The sequence below is a fragment of the Petaurus breviceps genome, unplaced genomic scaffold (genome assembly GCF_028583685.1).
Source record: "Petaurus breviceps papuanus isolate PSGF00001 unplaced genomic scaffold, PetGlider_PUasm1.0 90434, whole genome shotgun sequence".
Taxonomy (NCBI): Eukaryota; Metazoa; Chordata; class Mammalia; order Diprotodontia; family Petauridae; genus Petaurus; species Petaurus breviceps.
Window position 1 is genome coordinate 649,206 of NW_027187251.1, and position 24,670 is coordinate 673,875.

At 41.3% G+C, this 24,670-nt stretch overlaps 1 protein-coding gene across 4 annotated transcripts in view; it reads right to left on the reverse strand.

The window, feature by feature from the left end:
• Positions 1 to 6,330: 6,330 nt before the first annotated feature.
• The window catches only part of ATF3 (activating transcription factor 3), a 173,169-nt gene continuing 154,829 nt past the window's right edge, over positions 6,331 to 24,670 (reverse strand). Inside the window, exons 2-6 of one of the 4 annotated variants that reach the window (XM_069108751.1) lie at positions 24,272 to 24,499; positions 22,024 to 22,076; positions 15,092 to 15,335; positions 10,894 to 11,001; positions 6,331 to 9,402 (exon numbers count right to left, since the gene is read on the reverse strand). In XM_069108751.1, the coding sequence (XP_068964852.1) occupies positions 9,205 to 9,402; positions 10,894 to 11,001; positions 15,092 to 15,331 (546 nt within the window). In that variant the 5' untranslated portion in view covers positions 15,332 to 15,335; positions 22,024 to 22,076; positions 24,272 to 24,499 and the 3' untranslated portion in view covers positions 6,331 to 9,204. The remainder of the gene's footprint in view (positions 9,403 to 10,893; positions 11,002 to 15,091; positions 15,336 to 22,023; positions 22,077 to 24,271; positions 24,500 to 24,670) is intronic. The other 3 variants (XM_069108750.1, XM_069108749.1, XM_069108748.1) reach the window with 3 other exon arrangements.

Consider the following 24,670-nt stretch of genomic DNA (forward strand, 5'->3'; position numbering starts at 1 on the left):
AGAGAGAGAGAGAGAGAGAGAGAGAGAGAGAGAGAGAGAGAGAGAGAAATTGAGGCTTGGTTAAGAGTCACTGATGGTCACTGATGCAAAACAATGCCTGGGAATTCCAGGCTACAGGCCTGCTTATCAGGGAGAGGGGCAGAGGTCAAAGCTGGCAGTCTGGGAAGTGGGAGGCCTGGGTGCTGGGTCAAGCTTTGCTTAGGGATGTTGTTAAAGGTGGCCTGGCAACTGTGTAGATAAGCCCTGATAAATGATGAGCTCCTTGAAGAGGGGATAGAATAGTGGGGCTGGCTAAATCCCAGACTAGTCCAGTAACTCCATCTCCAGACACAAGCAATTCAATTCAATTGACATTTATTAAGCTCCTACTATCCCTCAGTGGGGAAATAGTGAGCTGGACCTGGAGACAGTTTAACTTAGATTCCAGTCCTCCCCCTGACACTTACTAGGTGTGCCACCATGAGCAAGTCAATTAACTTCAACCTCAAAACTCTCAGGTTTGCTTACTAAGTTAATAAGTAGTCATAGGTTGTTTCTGAAGTACTGAAAGGAGCTCATGGATCCCAGATGTCCTAAGGGTACCTTTATGCTGAGCAACTAGAGTTGTTGTTCACTTGGTCTAACTCTTCATGGCGCCATTCAAGGATTTCTAGTTGAAGATACTAGAGTGGTTTTTTCATTTCCTTTTCCAGCTCATTTTTACAGATGAGAATCTGAGGCAAACAGGGTTAAGTAACTTGCCCAAGGTAAACCAACTAGTGTCTAAAGCCCTATATGAAATCAGAAAGATGAGCCTTCCTGATCCATTTGACCCCTAGCTGCCCACAACTGTAGTATTATATATTGTATAGTATTCTGAGTACTATAGGCTGGTAGGAGGATACAAAAATAAATGAGCCATCCCCTCACCCCCATCCCAGTGCCTAACTTCTCTGAACTTACAATGTAGTAGAATATAACCTATACTGTAGTGTGGCTGTAGTGTAACATACATCTACAATGCAAAATGAAACATCATCCGCATCCCCTTCCCAACCAGAACCTGGACTCTACCCCTGGGTCTTCAGGTTCTCCCTGGGAGTTTTCACCTCTTTTTTCCTGGAATCAGGACTCCCTATCACTTCCCTGCCATTTCTAAACCTTGATACCACTGGCATATCACTCATTGCCTCCCAGTTGTACCCTTTGTATTCTCATATAGAGAATATTCTACTCTATTCTCATAGAATAGAAGCTCTTTGAAGGCAGAAAATACCTTGCTTGTTTGTATATTGTATCTTATGTGTTTAGCACAGAATAAATGCTTAGTAAGCGCTTTAGATTCAAGTAGGTTTAAAAAGGAAATGTGAAAAAAAAGTGTTGTTGGGGCACTAAGGAGAAAAAGATAATTTGCCATTGACAAAATTGTTAATATAACAGTAGAAATTGTTAATACCAAATGTTATATAAATTGCTGTATTCCCTTAAATGCCTAGTAATGTCAAAATTTCATTAATGTTATTACATTCCTACTTTTAAGATATTTACTCTTGGGGCAGCTAGGTAAAGTGGACAGAGTGACCTGAGTAGGGTCAGGAAGACTTGTCTTTCTGAGTTCAAATCTGCCCTCAGACACTTACTAGCTGTGTGACCCCGGGCAAATCACTTAACCCTGTTTGCCTCCGTTTCCTCATCTATAAAATGAGCTGGAGAAGGAAATGGCAAACTACTCCACTATCTTTGACAAGAAAGCCCCCAATGGGGTCGCAAAGAGTGGGACAACACTGAATCACAGTAATAAAATAAAAGTTAAAAAAAAAGATATTTACTCTTGATTAGGTTGAGCTGAACCACACCCCAGGTCCCCCAATCCAGGGATGTTGCCCTGTGGGAAGACCAGCTCAAACTGATTTTCAGTTTCTGCTGTCCTTGCCCCCTTCCTTTGGGAATCATGAAGGGCAAAACAGCCAGAAGGAAGTGATTTTCCTTGCCCAGACTGCTGAGTGCCACTGGAGTCTCATGACCAGGTCTTACTATCTCACCTGTCTCCTCCACCTCGCTTCTTAAAGCTTTTTCATTGGTCTCTTTGGTGGGGAAATCCACTGGACATCCCCCAGGGTGGCATGTTTGCTACCTTGTTATCTCAACTAAAGATGCTTTATTCCTTAACTCATGGCGTTGATTTATTTTGGCACTTGATTCCATAGATCAAGGAAAGCTTTATGGAGGAAACTGGGTTTGTATTTTGCTTGTGCATGGTTGTCTGCATGTTTTCTTTCCCCATTAGATTGTGAGAGCAGGGATTGTCTTTTGCCTTTTTTTGTATTCCCGATGCTAAGTATGATGCCTGGCGTATAGAGTTGCTTAATAAATGCTTGGTGACTGAAGGGGAGAAGAGAAGGGGGAGGACATTAATACCAGCAACTAAACTACCATACCACATTTACAAGGCAGAAATTAGTAAATGTCAGCGTTGCTAATCAGGCATCACTGAGAGAACATTACATCTAGCAGTCTACTAATTTCCCTAGTAAAAAGGGAAAAGGAAGAGGGAATAAAGGACAAGATGCAGAAATAGGAGAAGAGAAGGGGGAAAGAAGGAAAGGAAAGAAAAGGAATGAGAGAAAAAAGAAAAAGGGAAGAAAGAGAAGGGGGAAGGTAAAGATTTTTGCACATTGTTAATGAACCTCTAAATAAACTGTTTTTCCATGGAAAATGCCTTTTATGAGTTCCTCTTTGCTTCAGGGCTTCTTACAAAGCTTGTATACCAATAGGGGTGTGGGGAATGGTGCCATCATAAAATCTGTCTTCTCCCACCCCATAAAAACATTATGATAAGTGAATAGAGCACCAGCCCTGGAGTCAGGAGAATCAGAGTTCAAATCTGACCTCAGACACTTGACACACTTACTAGCTGTGTGACATTGGGCAAGTCACTTAAGCCCAATTGCCTTGCCTTATCCCCTCCAAAAAAAAAAAAAGGTTAAAAAAAGTTATCATATAGAACCATAGATTTTTATTGATATCTTTTGTTTTTACATTGTCTGCATTTCAGTTTCCTCAGCTATAAAATAGAGATAATAATAACACCTATAGAGGAAAAAATGAGATAATATTTGTAAAGTGTTTAGCATAGTATGGAACATAATAGGTATTAATAAATACTTGTTTCCTTCCTTTTACATTTTCCTGTATCCTTCCCTTCTCTTCTCCTACATAGCCATCTCTTGAGATGAACAATTTTTGTAAAAGAGGAAAAAAATTCATCAACACTAATCAACACACTAAAAACATCTGACTATATGCAATGGAACCAAGGATTTTTAAAGCTGAAGCAGATCTTAGAATCTAACTCCCTCATTTTTTAGATGAGGAAACTGAGGCCCTGAGAGTATAAGTGGTTTTTCTGAGATCATACAACTATCAAGTGGCAAATCTGGGCCTTGAACCCAGATCTCATGGCTCCTGGCCCAGCTACTTTCTGTTGGTCCATGGAAGGTCTTGGGGGAAGGTGGGGAGAGGGGATAGGTATTAGTAAATAGAATATTTCACAACTTATTGTTGTGGTTAAGGAGTGTGGAGAAGGTCCTTTTCCTTAACAAATGTGTTCCCCCCCACTCCCCAACCTATCAGATGATGCTTCAAATTCCATCATTAGAGTTTGGTTCTTTGGGGTTAAAGGTTGTCGTATGTTAAAATACCAGCGTCATTGAGAAGAGTAACATATTAAATTCTTGTCAATCACTTGTACCTTAGCATAAATATGCTCCCAAGCTCCTTTTTCTAGAGTGGGTTTTGTTAAGGAGAGGATGGGAAGAGCATTTGGACATGGGTTGGAATGGAAACTATCACTGGGGAACAGACTATCACTGAAATGGAAAGCATGGGGAACACTAGAAACCAATTGCCATTTCTGAAGGTTTACTTCAGGCTGACCCTAGAAATGAGCACAGCTAGAAGGCATCTCAGGCTTCTTGGAGAAACAGCATGGCACTATGGAGCCACAGAGAATTATGGTTTTGTCTTTTCTATGCCATCTTCAGGCAGAAGCAGGCAGAGTGAGAGACCAGAAGTCTCCTGGAACTAATTTTGGTTTTCATTTCCAAGGCCTTATTCCTCTAAGCCTGCAAAATAAAACTAGTTTAAAGTTGGAAAATATCTTGACATCCCCCCCTTCTAATAGTTGAATGAAAAGATTTAGAGGAATTCTGAACTTGGCTTTTGAATAAGAAATTCCCAAGTTTATTTAGGATCTAAGCCTCAATTCTATGGGGGGGAGGGGGGAGGGAGGGAGAGAAAGCTTTGGTTCAAAATAGCCACTGGCATTATCCATAGAATTTAAAACAGGCAGAGACCTCGGAGGACATCTAGTCTAATTCATTCATTTCATAGAAGACAAAAATAAGGCCTAAGGAGGGGAAATATTATATAGTTAACCAAAAAAAATGATGATGATAATAATAACCTTATAACTATAACAAGGATTGCTAGCATTTACATAGTACTTTCTACATTCCAGATGCTGTGCTAAATGTTTTACAGATATCTCATTTGACCTTCACAATAACCCTGGGAGGTATTATTATCCCTATTTTTTAGCCGAGGAAACTGAGGCAAACAACGGTTGAGACTCTGAATCCTAACTTGTTGTTCTTTCCCCCAAAAGCCTTTCCAATCCCCTCATTTTACAGATGAGGAAAATAAGATACAGAGAAATTAATTGACCAATCTAAGGCCACCTAGGCATTGAGGTTTAGGAGTGGATAGAGCATTGGACCTAGAGTCAGGAAAATCTAGTTTCAGCCCTCCCTCAGACTCTTAGTAGCTATGTGACCTTGGGCAAATGAGTTAACTGCTGGCTGCCTCAGTTTCCTCCTTTGTAAAATGAGGGTAATTAATAGCACCTACCTCCAAAGGTTGTTGTAACATAACAATCAAATGAGAAAACATTTACCTTATTAAAGCACTATGCAAATATTAGGTAGGGAGGTAAGTAGTAGTAGTAGTAGTAGCAGCAGCAGCAGCAAAGGAAGTATTTGAATTCAAGTCTTTTCATTCCAATCCTGTGTTTGTTCTACTATTATACCATTTTTATGCTTTATGCCAGCACAATTTGGATCTCTCCCATTCTTCTAGACCACCACTGTTAAGAATAATAACTAGGGCAGGCCGACTGGGCATTGCCCTAGGGCTTTGGATTTAGAAGGCACATCATCAGGCCTTTACTATCTTAGAAACAACAGAGCTCAGCACTCGAGAAGAATTAGTTCAAAAGGAAGGCACCAGATGGTTTGCTTGCTTCTTCTCCCCTATGGCTATAACCTAGTCAATCCCTTCTCCTTCAATATGTTACACCCTCCTCCCCCAGCGGGAGCTTCTCCAAACCTCAGGGTCTTTGTCTATTAGAGTTGGTATCCTTGTTTCAAAAGATGATTTAAAGGCATATTGTGTGCTGTTTGCCCCAGTTCAACTTGGGCTGCCCAGGTACAAAAATGACTAGTTATGGCTTTACCATACCAAGAACAATTCCATGAGAAAAGGAAATATTAGGTCTTAACAGAGAGATAGCCTGGATCCAGAGTCAGGGGAGATCTACATGAGAATCCTATTATTTGCTAGCTTTGTGTTGGTGGTATGATGCTTAGCCTCTCAACCAACTGTTGCTTAGCCTCTCAACCAACTGTAAATGAGTTTCCTTATTTATAGAACAGGGATAAAAAAAAGTGATTGTTCTGTCTCATAAGATTTCTGCGAGGAAAGTATTTTTTAAACCTCATAAATGTAAGTTATTATTAGAGAAAAATGGAGAGCATAATGGAAGATTATGCCAGGGTTACAAACAAGAATTTTGTGTTAATACGTTCACAGAAATTGTTATTGTACACATAAAAACATGAATGAGTATGAAGTAGAGGGCATGGAAGACTTCCTACTGAGATCCACATTGTCCCACATGTCCCAGGGTGATTATAGCCCTGGTCTGTGCCAGACTGGGTGGGAGATAATTCTTTGTGAAGCCACAAAGTAGTGCCAACATTAGGGTAGGGCAATAAGGGCTTTGTTGAAAGGCACCAAATTTAGAAGTCACAATATTTCTTGCCCTCCTTCTGTAGTACAAAAACAACTGACCTTAGTACCTGGTAAGCAAAAATAATTAATTAAAAAAGGAAGACCACAAGATGCTCTCTCCTGACCCTCCTTTTCCACTAACAGCCTTGGGCTCTTAATCTTGTGCTCTATCTTGTTCTTCTGCCCTCGAACTAAATTGCCCTAGATGCCAAAATTTCTAATTATAATTCAGAATTGTTTCCCACAATGTGTGAAACCAGGATGAAAGAAATCACTCACAACTGCATATTCATTTTTTTATTAAAGTTTCAAAACATAACCAACAAGAATAAAAGACAAAACTTCTTTTTCATGCATTTGTTAAGTCTCCTTAACAATACACACTAAATGACTTACATTTCTCCCCCATCTCCTTAGTGGTGGCTGTTTCTTCTTTCTCTCCCACAACCCATTGTTGTTCTGGACAGTTTATAGATTAACTCTAGTTCTCTGACTTCTGAGCCCTCTTCAGTCACTGACATAGCTAGATTTTTCTAATGGGCTTACAACCAAAACAAGAGGAAAAAATAAAAGTTTTGCTTAAGACAAAAGTGGGGTACCTTGATCCTTTAGACAGTGGTCAGTTTATGAAAGCGCTGCTGGGCAGCAAACAACAGCAACAATATGCTGCCCACATCACAAATACACTAAAGGAAATCATGGCCCAGAAAATCAGGGACTTGAAGAAGAACACAAATGGAAACAGAATCTAGAGTGTAAAAGGGAAGGGTTAGTCCAACCTTTTCAAACAACATGTAGAAACTGAGACCCAGAGGTTAAGTGACTTGTCTTGGGTCAGATAACAGGCCAGTAGTCCAGTCCAGGTCCTCTGACACCATACCAAAGGCCCCAGCCAAGATACAAGCATTCATTTAACCTACAAAAGTCTCTTTTGGTGCCAATAATATCAATAGCCACTTATTGATTTTCATTCCTGTCTAAACATTTTATACAAATGGGGACCAAGTAGAATGCCAAAGTATAGAATTACTGATTGTCAATGAAAATGAGATGTTTTTGTTTTAGTTGACCAGGCTTCATTGAGGCATGGGAAGAACTTCTGACTTGTAAGGGGCCTTAGAAATCATATAGTCTGATTCCCTCATATTACCATTGGGAAAGTTAGGTGGTGCAGCCTTGAGTCAAGAAGACCTGAGTTCAAATGTGGCCTCAGATAATTCAATAGTGGTGTGATGCTGGATGGGTTACTTAGCTCCCATGATTGTTTTAGGGAACAAGTGAGATAATAATTATAAACCCCCTAGCATATAGTGAGTACTACATAACAGTTATTATTGGAAGGAAATTTAGTCTTAAGGAGCTAAACTGATTTGTTAAACATCCCTGGCCTGTTAATGACAAAGCCAGAACAAACCAGACATCTTGCCTCCTAAAAATCTAGTCAGTTTTCCTTTGCACCGTGATAACAACCATCTTTTTTTCCCCTTCTAAATCAATGTCCTTCCTCCTCTCTCTGGGCACATTGAAATACATTTATTTACAAAACATAAGATATCACAATACATCCAATTCAAGTGGAATAAGATGAGAACATAAGTTCTAGAAGCCAAAAGTTAGAAAGTCTCTGATGTGGTTGAAAAAAAGTTCACTCTTTGGACTTTGGTGCCTTGGGAGACGCTGGTAGTTCAGGTATCACACTTGGTTGGTTCTTTAGATGGATATCATATCTTCACCATTAATGGAGTTATGGAATTTGAGGTCAGTTGTTTCTGGCAGTGGTATCCCTTCAAAGTCAAGATGAAGTTTAGCGAACACAAACACCAAAAAGAGGGGAAATGACCAAACCCAAACAATCCCCCAAATGAAAGAAACTAACAACACTTATGTTTGCCATTCATTTTTTAGTTGCATGGTTTATTAGATTGAATGGTTAAGAATATTAGGATAAATAAGGTAATATTTCCCTTTACAGAAAACTGTAATGATAATATTGAATAAGCTTTAACAATCTGAGGATTTCACAGAAACATCAGAATTTTAACAGTTAGACAGTAACTGGGATACTTTTGACCAAGAGATCTACTCATAGTTGCAAACATCCTGGGTTCAAATTTTTTTAAAAAATTGATCACCAAAAAAATGCATATCATTAATATCACTGTCACTAAATCCTAAATTTCAACAGGCTTTGAACAATGACTGCAGTCACCAATGAGAAAAGGAAAAAGATACTTTTTGTTCCAGCCCTTGAAGTCACTCACAAGCTTTTACTAGCAGAGAAGTCTAATCCTTTGCTTTTTCCAAATGTTTTTATAATCTTCATAACTGAGTTCACACTAGACTTCTTTTAAATAACACCCATCAGCTTTGCTCGTGGTATCTTGTCTGCTCAGCAAAAAAAGGGCTTTCTCCTTTGGGGCAAAGCAGCAATCGCAAGGCGCTGCTCACGCTAAAATGCCAACTCAGTTATTGAGTGTTTTACAAGGAGTTGAAGTTAGGGACAACTGCCCAAACCCCTCAGAATCCAGATCTGAGATGGGTCGTAGGAAAATCTGCACAAGTGTTATGAAAAAAAAAAAGGGAATGGGGGAGTAAGTACAATGCTTAGGTTTGAAAATGAAGGCCTCGAGTACAGTAATTTCTGTAACATATCAGCATGTTTGGCTAGAAAGCACATCCCTGGCCACTGCAAAACATTGATAATCCCCATTGTTAGTCTGCTTCACCTACCAGAGGTCAAAGGAGGGCAGGCGCCGTCCCACCCCCACGCCCAGATGTACTGCTGACATCTATCACTGAAAGCCAGAATGTTCGTATCATCCAAACAAGACAAATACAGGTACTGGACACTAGCAGGACACTAACCCATCTGCAGGGCTTGTCTGCAGCTTCTAGGAACAGCAAAGAGGTCAAGTCCTAAAGACCTAGAGTCGGAGGCCCAAGACTTTCTTCCCTTGGACCAAACTCAACTCTCTGGATTTGAGAAAGTCACAGCTAAGCCACATGATTTGTTGTGCTTAGCAAGGCCTCCTGGTCAGCTCTTGGCTACTAGGATCCTAGAAGTGCATAGTAAGTCAGATCTCCGATAGCTTCGGGTTTCTTGGTATAGAAGTGAAGGAAAGGAGGACCTCTCAATTGCCTCCACATCATGTCAGCTTAACTCTGCAATGTTCCTTCTTTTATCTGTTGGATAAAGAGGTTCCTCTCGTCTTCAGGTGTCCTCCCATTCTGAGCTCGGACAATACATGTTGGCCGGTGGAGGTTGAGCATGTATATCAAATGCTGTTTCTCATTCTTGAGTTCCTCTATCTGGGCTTTCAGCTCAGCATTCACACTTTCCAACTTTTCTGATTCCTGAGGGAAGGGCACAAGTAAGGATATTGAGGGCAACTGGCAAAACGTCAAGTTCAAGTGACAACCCAGACTATGGACTCAAGCAGCTTGAGGAAGAAAGGAGGGCAGTGCCTAACTCCTCTTGGCCAACTCTGAGCCAAGATGGCCTTTGGAAGGAACTTTATCAGCTTCCCCATTCATAAGAGAGAAATTTAATGACTCAGAGAGACCATGTTTGTTAGGTACAGAGGCCATGGTTCTTAGAACTTTTGGGCCCTCCTCAGGGCCTTCTAGGTGAACCTCCATAATTGATGGGAGTCTAACCTTTCTTTCATGGAGCCAGTATTCTAAAGTTATACCTAGGTATAGATTATGCAGCCTCTTTACACACAGGCAGTTGACTCTTAGGGCTAAGCCAGGACAAACTGAGGATCTGTATTTGAGGTGGCTAAGGAGGAGAGGAAGGAAGCAGTAATGACTCAAGAGCTTCAAACAAGAGATTCTTATCCTGTCTTTGAACTCATTATAGAAAATATATTTTCAAATATATATCGTTCAAATATATATTTCAATGTATTTTGTTTCCTTTGTAATCCTACACATTTATTTTATCATTTAAAAACATTCTGAGGGGCGGCCAGGTGGCTCAGCGAGTAAGAGCACCGGTTCCAGTGTTGGGACGACCTGGAGATCGAATCCCGGGCTCAGACACTCAGCACCACACCCAGAAATAACTGGCCGTGTAACCTTGAGCAAGTTACTTAACCCCAATTGCTAAAAAAAAAAAACAAAAAAAAAAAACATTCTGAAAGAGGGTTCATAGGCTTAGATAGATGGCCAGATGTCCATAAGTTAAAAACCCTTCTCTTAGAAGCTCTACCTAGTAGCCTGACATTAAAAAACTTTGGCTTTGATTTGGGGAAACCATATCACTCTTTTTTGTTGTGAAAAGGAAGAAGGGGACTCAGACTATATTTGGGGTACAAAAGGAGAAACTGGGAGCAAACCACCTGAAAGAATGGTTTATTCTCACCCAGAGAATGCATTAATTTGTATAGCTTAGAAAAACAATTTGTTGAAGGAAATTAATCAAAGGATTACAAAATCATGCCAAATTCAAGCTGGCAGCTTTCTTTTCTAGGAAAATGACATGAATGAAACTTCTCTATCTGTACTGACGTGCCCAGTAGGATACAAGTTGCCAGACTTGTAGAGACTGGCCAGGACTGATAAGGATCAGCCAAAAGGAGAGAACGCCTCTTTCACTTCTCACACCTGCCTTTCGGATTTCCAGATGCAGATTCATTGCACTGACAGCATGATCTTTTCCTACCCCTGGAGTCAACATTTCTCTTGTTCCCATAAGTAGCTTATGGAACCATTCTCCTTAGGGCAAAGGGGTCAATTCAGTTTTTGTGCTGATAATCCCATTCAGTGCTCCAGAGGAGATTCGTCCAGTGGGCACAGGAAAAAGGGAGAAGAGACACCAAAGACTGAAAGCCAAATACTCACCTTCTGCAAACATTCTGTCTTCTCCTTCTTCTTGTTCCGGCACTTGGCAGCTGCAATTTTATTTCTTTCCCTTCGTCTCTTTTTCCTTTCATCCTCTTCTGGGGCAAACTAATAAAACCAAAAGATATGTCTTTTAATATGATAAATAAACATCTCTCTGCAAAATTACTGCTATTAAAAAAAGAAAGAAAACCATTCTTTAATGTAATGTGGCAGCTGGGGTGTGGGTGTGGGAGGGGCACAAAGGATAATGGAGTGTTAGACTTGTGGTTTGGAAGACATCAGTAGGAATCTTGCCTCAGACACTTACTAGCTGTGTGACCTTGGGTAAATCACTGAGCCACACTCAGACTCAGTTTCCTCATCTGTAAAATGGAGATAACAAGAGCACGTATCTCAAAGGGTTATTGTGAGGATCAAATGAAATAACATAAAACACTTTGCAGTCCTTAAAGCAGTACATATACATACATATATATATATATAACATACATACTAACTATTCTTCATATCAATGGTGACTGGTCCTAATCATGACCATGCTGGATAGGGTGGGAAGAAGAATCTGTTTGGGATAACTGTATACCCTTTCTAGGGTCAGAGGGTGACCTTGAGCTGGGACAAGGACATAGCACTTGTTCATCCAACGCAAGATTTGAAGGCTACATATCTATCCTCCATGTTAATTTCCAGAGAAGCTTTCATTGTGAACAAAATTCAACTTGACTTATCACAAAATAAGCACCCCTGTGCCATGGAAGAAAGAATTTTCAAGAAATACTAACAAGAAAAAGTATTTGTTTTCTTTTTGTTCCAGTCCTATGGTTTTCAATAGTGTAGGAAACGCCTGTTGTGTGGAAACTACCTCCACTAAGGCAGATTTGCCACTCAATCTGTTCCAGAGTCCCCAGGGAACCCTCAGATTTTAAAAGGCTCCCCAGCTAGGATGTGTCAGTCTTCCTGCCCATTATCCACTATAACAAACTGCCTCTATTGTGTGCACTTATAAAATACATTAAGAAATGCCTTTTCTTGATCTTTGATGTAGTGGAAAGAACATTGGACTTGGAATCAGTTCCCCTCAATGGCATTTCTTAAGTACCAACTATGTGCCAAACACTAGAAGCACATAGAGGATCTTGGTTCAGAGCTTGACAGTGATATTTATTACCAGTGTGACCTTAGGTAAGTCACTTAACCTATCTGGGTCTCAGTTTCCTCCCCTGTAAAATGAGTGGGTTGGACACTACGTACTATTTCTAAGTAGAATTTCATTCTAGCTCTAAATCCTACAATCTCCCTGTATGGCACTATAAGGTGGCTGCCTGCTTAGAGATGAATCATGGCCTATTCTGACTCATCTCTTACACTTACAATGTGAGGGGAATTTATTGCTCCTTGCTTTCCTTAAAGTCTGTTAGAGGAGTGTGAGTGTCTGGGGCTCCTGGGCAGGCCGCCAGTTTCTTGCCATGTTTTTATTAACTTCATGGAGATTGGCATGTTACCTTTGGACCAGGAATTACAATCATCCTAAGGGCCCACAATCAAACTCTGCCCTCACTGTGATTCCATGAAAGAGGTGAGGAGAGCCAGCAAGCCAGGCTATCCATCCACACTGTTCTCATAGCAGGAGTCAGATAAGTAAAGAGTATATAAGAAGGTTTCAGCATGTAGGCAAACTTATTAATCACAATTATGGCCAGTGTTTGAAGGTCTAATCATAAGCTGGAAGGGGACTTAGAGCAAACTGGTAGAATCTCCCCTCATTTTACAGACAAGGGAACTAAAGCTGGAGGAGGTTAAGTGATTTACCAGAGAGTATCAAAAATGGGATTTGAACCCAGGTTTAATGACTAAAGGGTCAGTGTTCTTTTCCATGTACCATACTGTCTCCTACATGTGGCAATATTACCTGATAAGCCATGATCCTAGTATGAATTAAATATAAGGAAATGAAATTAAATGTCTCTAGGCAGGGCCCTGAGTCAAATGATCTTGAGGTCCCTTTCTGCTATTGCATTGATGATTTTTTTAAAAAGTCACATTCAGATCCTGACATCACCTAAAAGGCTTAATAATTCCTTCCTTCCTTTCTTTTCTTCCTTTTCTTCTCTTTCTTCCCTTCCTTCATTCCTCTGCTTCCTTACTTCTTTTTTTCCTTCCTTCCAACTCAATCTCCTCTTTTCACCCAGGCTTGAAGTATAAGGACTACTTATGGACCCAAGGCAACTACTGATCAATGCACCTTTCCTTAAGCAACTTGGTGGTCCACTGTTACCAAGGGCTCAGTGGTGCAGTGTATAGAACACTAGACCTGGAGTTAGGAAGCCCTCAGTTCAGATCTAGCCTTAGACATGTCATTAGCTATATGACTCTGATTTAACCCTGTTTGCCTGTTTTCTCATCTATAAAATGAACTGGAGAAGGAAATGGCAAATTGCTCTAGGATCTTTGCCAAGAAAACCCCAAATAGGGTCACAAAGAGTTGGACACAACTGAAAACTTAGTCTCGGTTTCCTTACCTATAAAATGGGAATAGCACCTACTGCCCAGGATTGTTTGTAAAGTGCTTTTGCAAATCTTAAGGCACTATATAAATCCTGTTGTTATTATTAATGCTGAACTTAGTGTGAGTACTTGATTGGTTTAGACCACTGCAGCTCAGAACTCCCAAGCTTGAAAGATCTGCCAACCTCAGCCTCTCTGCTACCAAGGATACAGGTGAGGACCATACTTTTACATCATCCTTTAACTTTTACATATAAGCCTGGGAGGGAGATAGTGCCAGTGTTCATAGCTCAGAAGCTACGTGCCTTCCCCAGGACTCCACCAACTAGTAGAGTTTGGCATCAGTCAGAAGTATTCTAAGACCAATTTTCATGGCTATCTTTCTGAGAAGCAGTGACAGCTGAGGTCCCAGGTAGAGGTCTGTACCCCAAGCCTATACTTTAGAACAAAGGTAAATTGGGCTGAATCAAGAATAACAGCAGGGCTAGTTGCGGGCCCCCATCCTGTCACCATTTCTATAAAATACAGCTCCCTGAGGACTACAAGAAAGATGAGGGGAAACCGCATAGTGTCAAACCAAGAATTCTTGAGCAGCTCTAAGTTACCTTCCAGCTCTAATCTGGCTCCACTCAAGCCTTCCAGTCTTATTACACATTTTTACCCTGCATAGACAATACAGCCGGGCTGAACAGAGATCCTCTTGCTGTTCCTCACACTGGATGCTCCAACTCTGGGCCTTTGCTCTGGCTTTCTCCCATGCCTGGGATACACTCTGCCTTTAACTCTACCTCTTGGGATCCGATTTCTTCTGAAGGTCAGCTCTAATAGCACTTCTGAGGCTTTTCTTTATGGCCCCCTTTCTAGTTGCCTCCACCCCCTCCCCATTATTTTGTACCTATTTGTTATATACTTATGTGTATATGTCTTTTTTCCCAATAGAATGTCAGCTCTCTGAGGGCAGGAACTGTTTCATTTTCATCTTTAAATTTCTAAAGTCTAGCATAGTGCCTGGCCCATAAATAGACACTTTAACTGAATGCTTATTGATTGAAAGACTGTCAACAAATTATGATTTGGATCAAATTGACTCTCCCCCAACTGGGATAAAAAAAAAATGACCAGGAGTGTCAGATTTAACAGAAACAAAGACCTTCCACATAGAAATATGACCCAAAGGGGTTCCCACATCCTGCTCCAAGTCTCAAAATTCCACAAAAAGGCTCTTCACCTTAGAGAAATATCCTTAGAAAGACTATTCCCAGAAAGAAGGCATCTTTCCCTATGGTATTCTCTCATCTTAAGAAAGAAATAATGGTAGCTAAGCTTTTGTAGCTACAGACACCAAAAAGGGAAGGAAGGTGGCAAATTATTAACCCATTGAGACCTGGATTATCTTCAAGTATTTAATCAGAAAATCTAGGAAACTTCCTGAGTCCCTGCAGGTCTGGGCTCCATCCCTGACAGTGGCAACCATGAGATATGTATGATATTCTCAAAGATTAGGGATGGACCCCATACCTCTCTCTCTCCTGTAATAACCTCCAATGTCTCTATCATCTTATAATTTCTAAATTCTTCCAGAGCTCATGCATGTTTATTTTAGGCCTCCTTCCTCACCTAGAGCTCCTATGTGTGTCAGCTTGGAGAACTCAAAAGAGAAGAGCCTTGGACAGGTGCTCAGTAGACGTACCTCAGCTTTCATGATGGACATCTCGATGGGCCTGTCGCTCACTGTGACGGACTCCAATGTGGCAGACATCCTGTGGCAGAGATGCTTGTTTTGGATGGCAAACCTCAGCTCTTCCTTGACAAGGGGGGTGAGGGTTGTGAAATCTTCGAATGCCAAAGACGCAGCAGGTGACAGGCAAGGGACAATGGCTGTTGCACTGACTTCCGAGGCAGGGACCTGGCTTGGATGTTGAAGCATCATTTTGCTGAAAAAGACCAAGACCAAAAGGAATACCCTCAGGAATGATCCCAAGACCTTCCCCCAACCAAAGATCAACCAGTACTACACAGGAGAGTTTTATTTAGAGGATTTGGGGCTTGAAGGGACCTTAGAGATCACCTAATATACCTCCTTCATTTTACAAATGAAGAAGCTGACACCAGAAGAAATCAGCCTCTGAGGCTGATTCCAACTAAGATTAAGAGGTTTTGTGTTGGCTAGTTGTTGATCTTAATGTTCTCAACATAGTAGATAATATAATAACATCAATAAAAGCATTTGTAAAGTGCTTTAAGGTTTGTAAAAACACTCCACAAATATTATTATATTATTTTTTTCCTCACATCAATCCTGAGGTGTAAGTGCTATTATTAATATCCTCATTTTACAGATCGGGAAACTGAGCCATACAGAGATCAAGTGACTTGTCCTGAGTCATACAGCTAGGAAACGTCTAAGGCCACATTTGATTTCAAATCCTCCCTGATTCCTGGTCCTTGCATCATCTAGTTTGCTGCATTGATGACGAGGGTTAACAATGGAAACCGGGAGCATGGACACCTGAGGCTGTGCTAACACTCACAAGAACCTTCACATGTATATCCCTTCCCCCAGCAGTTCTTGAAGAGGCAGTGTATGTTTTTGACATCGTAGTGGCCAACCACACAACTGCTTTCAGTCTCCCTTTAAAAGAAAGTTAGAAATCAGGGGAAAGTTTTCAGTGGGTGGAAATAAAAGGGAAAGTTTCCTGGAGCAGGTGAGAAAGGGAGGTAGAACTTCAGTTTCTACACATTAAATTTATAACAGAGAATAACTGCTTAGTGATCCAATTTGCGTCAGTTCCTTATCTCTTATCTACTTATTACTTATCTGCTAAAGCACTTCTAAGAGTTAACTATTGAACAGTTGATAAAATAAAGGGAAAGGAAGAGGTTTGTGCTTCTGCTTCCTAGGGGTTGGAGAGGAATTCCTGTTAGGAGCAAGTTTGACACTTCTGGGAAGATATGAACAGGTTCAACTAACCTTAACAAGACAGACTGTAAGAAGACACATCCCTGCCATCTCCTTCCCTCTGATTATTTCATTTTTCTAGGCCTCAGTTTCTTCAAATGAGAAGAAAGTAAAAAAAGAGGCTTAACTTCAATTCAAGAGTGTTCTGGAGCCAAGTCAAAACTAGGGAAAGCTGATAGTTAAATTTTCAGTGTGAAAATCAGAAATCAGAAAACATTACATGTCAGTTCTACATTTATTGTTCTGGTGATCATTTAGACTTATGAAAGTGAGGGGGAAATGTTAATAGTAAAGATTAATCTTAAAAATCGTATCCCCACAAATAGCATTTTCTCCAAAAAAGCTGGTTGTTAAAACATTTACCAACACAGAGCTGACAAGGTGACTTACTTCTAAGAACTTTGCAGCTCAAACATTTAAGATCCTACCATCTACTTTACAAGAATGAAAAATGAGTGGCAAAGTACATAGAGAGATGTAGAAAGAAGCAGGGAGAGGAGAACAAGCATAGGGCCAGGGATGGGACTCCAGGCCTTCATCTGCCCCTTACTCAGCAAGGCACTTCTTTAGGCCTCAGTTTTCTAAATAGCAAAATGACAGAGCTGAACAAAATGATCTCTGAGGTCCCTTTCAGCTCTTAGGCTTCATGACCAGGGTACAGCTGAAGAGGAAACCTAGGAAAGGTGGCGACCGTTTCATTTTGGAATTTTCAACTACAAACCTGACTCCCTGGCTGTTGCATATCCACCAAGTAATGCACCAATGCCCTTCAAAGAAGGAAGCCTACATTCACACAAGCCTGCCCAGGCGTGACTTCCTCCCTGCTGCTGCCTGTGACATTCTGTGGGGATGACTGCAAGGTAACACTCGGGCCAGGAAGCCCCCCTCCCTTTGTTCTCCACCCCCCACCCTTCAGTCTGGCCAGTTGATGAGGGGGGTGGAGGAAGGAGAGGATGGTGGTGGAGACAATTAGCAAAGGAAAACGAATTCAAATTTTTGTTGTTCAGTCCTGAGTGTTGGAGTTTTCTTGGCAAAGATACTAGAGTGGTTTGCTATTTCTTTCTCTGGCTTATTTTACAGATGAGGAAACTGAAGCAAATACAGTCAAGTGACTTGTCCAAGGTCACACAGGTAGTGTCTAAGGCCAGATTTGTTCTAAGGAAGATCAGTCTCCTGACTCCAGGTCTGGCATTTTATCCACTAAACACCCAAGGTAAAACCCAAACAGAGACCCCTTTCCTCTGGGACATCCATTTATGAGTTTAAATTCCCTCTGTTCATCCTTGCTTCATAAATTCACCTTTATTATTATTTTTCTCTCTCTCCAACCTTTTTGTTCTTTATTGAAGGTATTAAGAAAAGACTGTGGGCTGAATATTCGAAGGAATATAGGTCTAGAGCTGGGAGGAACCTTAGAGATCACCATCTAACATACTCATTTTACAGATGAGGAGACTGAGTCCCAGAGAGGCTAAATCATACAGCCAGTTAGTGGCAAGGCCAAGATTTGAGCTCAGGCTCTAAAACCAAGTTTCTTTCTACTACAGTGAAAGTCAACCAGAAACTCCTTACAGAATTGCCAATCTGTATGGATGTGTCCACAAGCAGGCATGGTGAGCTATATATTTCACAAACATATGTTTTTATGTCTTTTAAGGCATATGTTTTTTGCATCTTTTAAGCCACTGAGCCCTCTTGCACACACTGCTGTTAATGCTACAAGAAGTTCATTTATACGGTGCCTGACTGTTAATAGAATCACATAATCATACTGTCACTTATGAGACCCTTTCTTTACTTATAACAATTCTGGGAAACAGTTAAGGAAAGAAATGACCTACTGAGTCAGACCTATTTCTCCAGCCGAACAAGATAGTATCTTTGACAAAGGCACTGAGAAGATATTGTAGTATCCCCCCCTTCCCACACACTCACTCTCATATTAAAAAGTAAAAAACACTCTCCTCAAATTCCTTTTGGAGACCTTATTTAGGGATGGGGAACCTGCGTCCTCAAGGCCACATTTAGCCCTCTAGGTCCTTGGGTGAGGCCTTTTGACTGAGCCCAAGTTTTATAGAACAATTTTTTTTAAGGGGATTTATTCTGTGAAGCTTGGATTCAGTCAAAGAACCACACTTGGGGACTTTGAGGGCCACGTGTGACCTCAAGGCCTCAGGTTCTCCATCCCTGCATATGTACATGTTGCTTCCCCCTCCCCACTAGAATGTAAACCCTTAGAGGACAGGAGCCTTTTCTAATTTTTCTTTGTATGCTCAGCCTGACCTGGTATGGATGTTTAATAAATGCCTGTTGAATAGAGATGAAACAATTGATTCAAGATCCCCAGAGCTATGAATGCTTAATGGTAGGGGATCTGTTTGCTCGGCTGATAGAGCTAAAAAATGTAAGCAATTCTGCCCCCAAAGCCCTGGCTCATGAATCAGAAGAGATGTACCTCTATCCTTTAATCCTAGAAAACTAGAAGGATACTCCTTTCTGACAGGTTATAAACTTCCCTAAGATCCAGCCTTCCAGTCATCATCTGAACATTCTCCCCTGCATTCTCCTTTCTCCTACCATCCGCAATGTTATTAAAAACCAAATAGTTCAGTGATGGAATCCAGAGACACCATCAGCTAACCCTTTGTTCCTAGGAATGGTTGCCTTCTAGCAGGGTAGATCTGTCTAATGAATTCTACCAGATTTGAGAGGTAGTCCATTTTCCCACCCACCCAGGTTTATTAATAAGTGCTCAAGGCTGGTGGTCTGCCTGTCTCAAAACCTGAGGAAAGTTTCCTTTTTCTTTTTCAGTGTAAAAAGTCAGTATTCCTAATGGGAAAAAGTGAAAAATGTCAGTGTTGTGTAATGTTGTGATTAAAAGCACTGCCTTAAATGATTTAGGTCACGGAGTGGGAATCCTTCAGCCTCAACGGCCCTCTAGGTCCTGTTTTGACTGTTCATAGTGCAAATATTTGAGAACCTAGAGAGCCACATGTGACCTCAAGGCTACAGGTTCCCCATCTGATTTAGGAGTTACAAAAAGTGTGAAAATCCTTTCAAAAAAATTCATCAAGTTGGGGTGGCTAGGTGGCACAGTGAAAAGAGCACTGGCCCTGGAGTCAGGAAGACCTGACTTCAAGTCTGGCCTCAGACACTTTACACTTACTAGCCATGTGACCTTGGGCAAGTTGCTTAACCCCAATTGCCCTCCAAAAAGCAAAAAAAAAAAATCATCAAGTATATTGGACTATATTTTGGGCCTTGGAATCAGGAAGACCTAGACTGGTGTCCAACCTCAGATATTTTGCTAGCTGCGTGACCCTAAGCAAGTCACTTAAATTCTACAAGCCTCAGTTTTTTAATTTGTGTAACAGGGATAAATAACAGTTCCTACCTTACAAGAGGATATAAGGATCGTTTGAAATAATGTAAAGTGATCTGTGAACTTTAAAGTTCTATATAAACATGAGTGACTATTATTATTGTTTCTCTCCAAATCAAAAATTTTAATTCTTTTGATAGTTTCTAGAAACTTTTACTTTCTCTCATAAAATATAATTGCCCTCAGATTTGGGGATACAGTCAAATAAGCAAAATAAAAAGTTTATTTAATTATTGATATAATTCAACCCAAGCAAATCAATCCCTCAAAAAATCCTACTATAATAAACTTGTTTGGGGGAGCCCTCACATCATCCAGACTGTTAATTGAGTTGATAATTGTCCAAACTCCTTTTGCCAAGTCGTCTTCACTTTGCTAGGACCTGAAATTATCTGAAATGTTGTTTCTACTCAATCATAAATGTCATGACTTTCATGGTTTCTTCATTTTAAAGAAAGTGAAACTCTCCATGGTTTATTCCTTTAACAGATAAACATTTCTGGGAACCTGGCTCCCACATTTTACCTCTTAGTGGCTACAGTTACCCTGAATTTTCACTTTCAATTTTCATGTCTCTCCTATAAACCTCCGCCATGAAATATTATGCCTTATGAGATTATGACTCCAATGTAGGCATTTTATTAACCACTCATTCTAGTTCCTTCCCCCAGCTCACTTGAAGACAGGGCAAATAATACCAGTCTGGAATTCAAAAATTACTGGTTCTAGCACCCTCACTAAGCAACTGAGATACCAAAGGCAGGTAGGTCTCAACCTCTCTGTGCTTCATTTCTTTAACCATTAAGATGTGCCCTAAGAGTTGGTATGGTATGACGGATAGAGGGCCATACTTCAGCAAATCCCCAAGCAATTCTCTAAGACTAAATTACAGTTTGTATTAGTGGAGGAAATTTGAAGGCAGTTTAGAAGGTGTTTTCATATTGAGTTCCCTATGTCAAAGCAATCCTATCTCTAGGCCCTGCCCCCCCAAACCAATCATTAGAACGTGATATGATTTTTAACTCATTGTAGATAAACGCACAAAGTGGGTACCATTCTACTCATTTTACAGATGAGAAAATGAGCCACAAAAAGACAAAGTAACTTGCCCAAAGTTGTACTACAAATAAGTGATAATGCATGTAGAAAGCAGTTTGAAAAATACAAAATGCTGTATTTTGTTTTTGTTTAGTCATTTGTAGCCATGTCTGACTCTTTGTGACCCCTTTTGGGGGTTTTCTTGGCAAAGATACTGGAATAATTTGCCTTTTTCTACCCCAGGTCATTTATACAGTTGAGGAAACTGAGGCAAATAGGGTTAAGTAACTTGTCTAGTGTTACTCAGCTAGTAAAATGTCTTAGGTTGTATTTGAACTCAGGTCTTCCTGACTCCAGGCCCAGCACTCTATCTACTTTGCCACCTAGCTTCCCTGAAGTGCTATACAAAGAAGCATTATTATATAGATTGGGTGGCCCCATTTTTAGTTTCATATCTCAGGGATTAATTTTTCAGCTCTGTTGGGATTAATCAGTCTGGTTACTGATGAAGTTAACCCCAATTAATCAGGAGTTAATTTCAACCATTAGGCATTCATCTTGGCTTGAAGCCTTTTCTGTACTCCCCCAACACACTGAATAAATTCTACCCCCACTACTTGCTGGCAACAGCAATTCCCAACCAGAGTTAGGAAGTCGTTTCACATACAGGAAGTTGTTTCTCCCCTGAAAACTTTGTATACCCATCGTGTCCTTCCTTTTACTGATTGGGCAACACGGAGAGCACATGGCCCTGCTATAGCCAACATGAAAATAAAAAGGGATCTTAGATGATGCTATCCCTCTCTAAGAGGAGATGGAGACAAGAGTTCTATGAATTACAGAATTGTGATTCTATAATCCATGAATTATAATTCCCTTAGTAGAGCACTATTGTCAGCAACCTCAGTTGCCCATCAGACCACCAAAGGTGCCAAGCAATGTCCAAGGGAAAACACTGACCAGCTTAAGGCAGAAACACAGGAGGGGGAAAGGAAGAGGAAAGTAAAGGAAATGACCAAGAGGATGAAGATAAAAGGAGAAGAGAGAAGTTGATTGGGGGTAAATGGCTACCAACAACAGATTCATGTGCTTCCAGTGTTCCATGCTACAACCTATCTCTTATCATTGACCCTTTCATAGCAGTATTACAGGATAACACAAGGGCAGCTAGGTGGCACAGTAGATAGTTCTTTGGATCTGCAATCAGAAAGAAATGAGTTCAAATATGACTTCAGACACTTACTTGCTGTGGAATCCTGTGCAAGTCAATTAGCCTGTTTGGCTCAGCTTCCTCATCTGTAAAATGGGGATAGTAATGTCACACCATAATAATAATGTGAGGATGACATGAAATAATTATTGTGTGACTGGAACATAGTAAGCACTATATAAATGTTAGCTATTATTATTATCAATAGTATCACAATTTATATAATGCTTTAAGGTTTACAAAGCAGTTTCTCTTCTACAAAAGTCTGGTGAGATGGGTAGAACAAATGTTTTTATCTCCATCTTATAGTGGAGAAAGTATGAGCTCAGAAAGGTCAGCTTTTTAAATATCTGAACCCTTTTGGACCCAGACCCAACCTGTAATTTAGTTGGTACAGAAAACTGCCAGTGAGGAAATTCTCTTTACCAATGCAGGCTAGCACCTTATCTGACCCTTAAAGTCTTAGGGAGCTAACTAGAGGATTGGGTGGTTAAGTAAATTGGCCAGAGTCACAAAGTCAGTATGTATCAGAGTAAACCCATAAGGACTGCACTCACTCCCATAGACTACTGCTGTATTAATTAATTAATATTTAGTCCCAATTAATTTTATTAAATTCTATAGCATTTTATCTACCTGGGAGGTAGAAAGAAACAAAAATGCTTGCTTCTTTATTTTAGAGATCAAGGGAGACTGAGGTCCAAAGAAAGAATATTCCAAAGTTACATAACTACTTGGAGATGGGGATGGAGTTGAATCCTAATCACCTACACAAAAAGAGTGACTTTAATCTATCAGGGTATCTTTAAAGCTTCCTTATCCCAAACCAACATAGAAATTAATAGATTCACATAAATTTTACTGTGGCAGAAGAGAAGGAAAAGGAGTTAAACAGTAGGAGAAGAGGAAAGAATAAAAAAGAAAGAGGGGGAGAGGAGAGAAGAGAGGAGAGGAGAGGAGAGAAGATGCCTGAAAACTGCCTGGGTTGTCACTCTGTGATCCTACTGCCTCGGTTTACCTTATGGTGATACAAATAATCTCTTTGGGTCCCCAACCCTTCTTACACCTTTTCCTAGACTAACAGGTTTACATAATAATAATAATCCATAATTTACCACCTTTGAGATAATTTAGCCTAACCCCCCTCCAGTTTGTAAAGCTCCAAATAATGTCCATAGCTGTCATCACATTTTATCCTTTTGGGAGGTAGGAAAAGTAAATATTCATGTTCCCCCCTGCCCTTATGGGAATACTGATGCCTAGGGAAATCAAATGTATTATTTAAGGACACACCGATGGGTAGGGAGGTGACAGGGAAAGGAGATGAGGGATAGGGCAGAATCCACAAAAATAGAACTGACTCCTTCATTAGCCATCCTGCAGTTTGATTTTTAGAATTGACTGCCCTAGTTAAGGGACAAAGACTCCTTGGATGTATGAGAAAGTAATAATAATTTTAAAAAAGCGAATCAGCAAGAAGAAGAAAGCACCGACGAGAAATTTGAACCCAGACATTTTGCGGTGGCAGACATGACAATCATTTAAAGTCTCCCTCCTCCTTCCCCAGGGCCAGGAAACTGGTACTAAACTTCAAACTAAGTTTCGCTCCTTGTCCGGGCAGGGCCGCCGAAGCCTTTGAGCCGCATTCTCTCCCAGGCACCCAGGGCGCCCCCCAGTGGACGCGATGGCTCCTCCTGCGGTCCACTCGGTCCCCATTCATCCAAATTCTGGCTCTAGACGCCAGCGAGAGGAGTGGGAGAAGAAATTGAGGATCTCGGGATCCTCCTAGGGGTGGGGAAGGCAGGGAGGTTGGAGTCCCTGAGAGTGCTTAAGAGTGCTTATGGGCAATCTGAGATACCCCTTCACCTCTCTCCCCTCCACCCCCACCCCCCTCAGGCTTCCCCACAGTCACCTCCCAGTCCGGTTAAGTTAGCCAGGAGAAGAAAGCGGAGAGTATCCCAGCGTGAGTGTGGCTGGGGGGTTGGGGGAGGGAATCCTGGGTCTGGGGGAGTCTCTCCGTCTACTTTCGCAACGCCCCCCCTTCTTACACTTACACACACACACACACACACACACACACACACACTTCGGGAAACTTTTCGAACTGTTGAGAAACCTCTAGGATTGTGCGAACAAACTTTCCATTAAGTTCTTTAGGCGCTGATGGGAGTCCCACAGTCTTCGGGAGATGACGGGTTCGGGCTGGGGTGTTACTAGTGGAACTGAACGGCGGGAAGCCGACAGGTAAAAAGCCATTCCCCCTTCCCAGGAGCTCACCTACCTTTCTTTTTCTCGCTCCTTTCTGACAGTCCGCGGAGAGCGCTGGGCTAGGGCTGTCCGGAGCCGAGGGAGTGAAGGCTCCTTGCCTGGAGCTAAGGCTTGAGTAGGGGAGGTGGTAGCGGAGCCCCACTACTTGGAAGCGGAGGCGGTGTCTGTCCTGCCGCTGCCGCTGCTGCTGCTTCTGGGGCAAGCAAAGCTCCTCTCTCCGCCTCGTTGCTTGGGATTCTGACTAGTAGCGAGGTTGCATCACCCCTTTATATATAGTGGGGAGTGCTGGTATTTACACTGGGTTGCCAGTCTCGGGCTGACGTAATGCTATTAATAGCTTCCCAGAGAGAACTAGCAAGACGGGGCTGGAGAAGAGGAGGAGGACTGGGAGGGGCTAGGGAAAGGGGGGGGG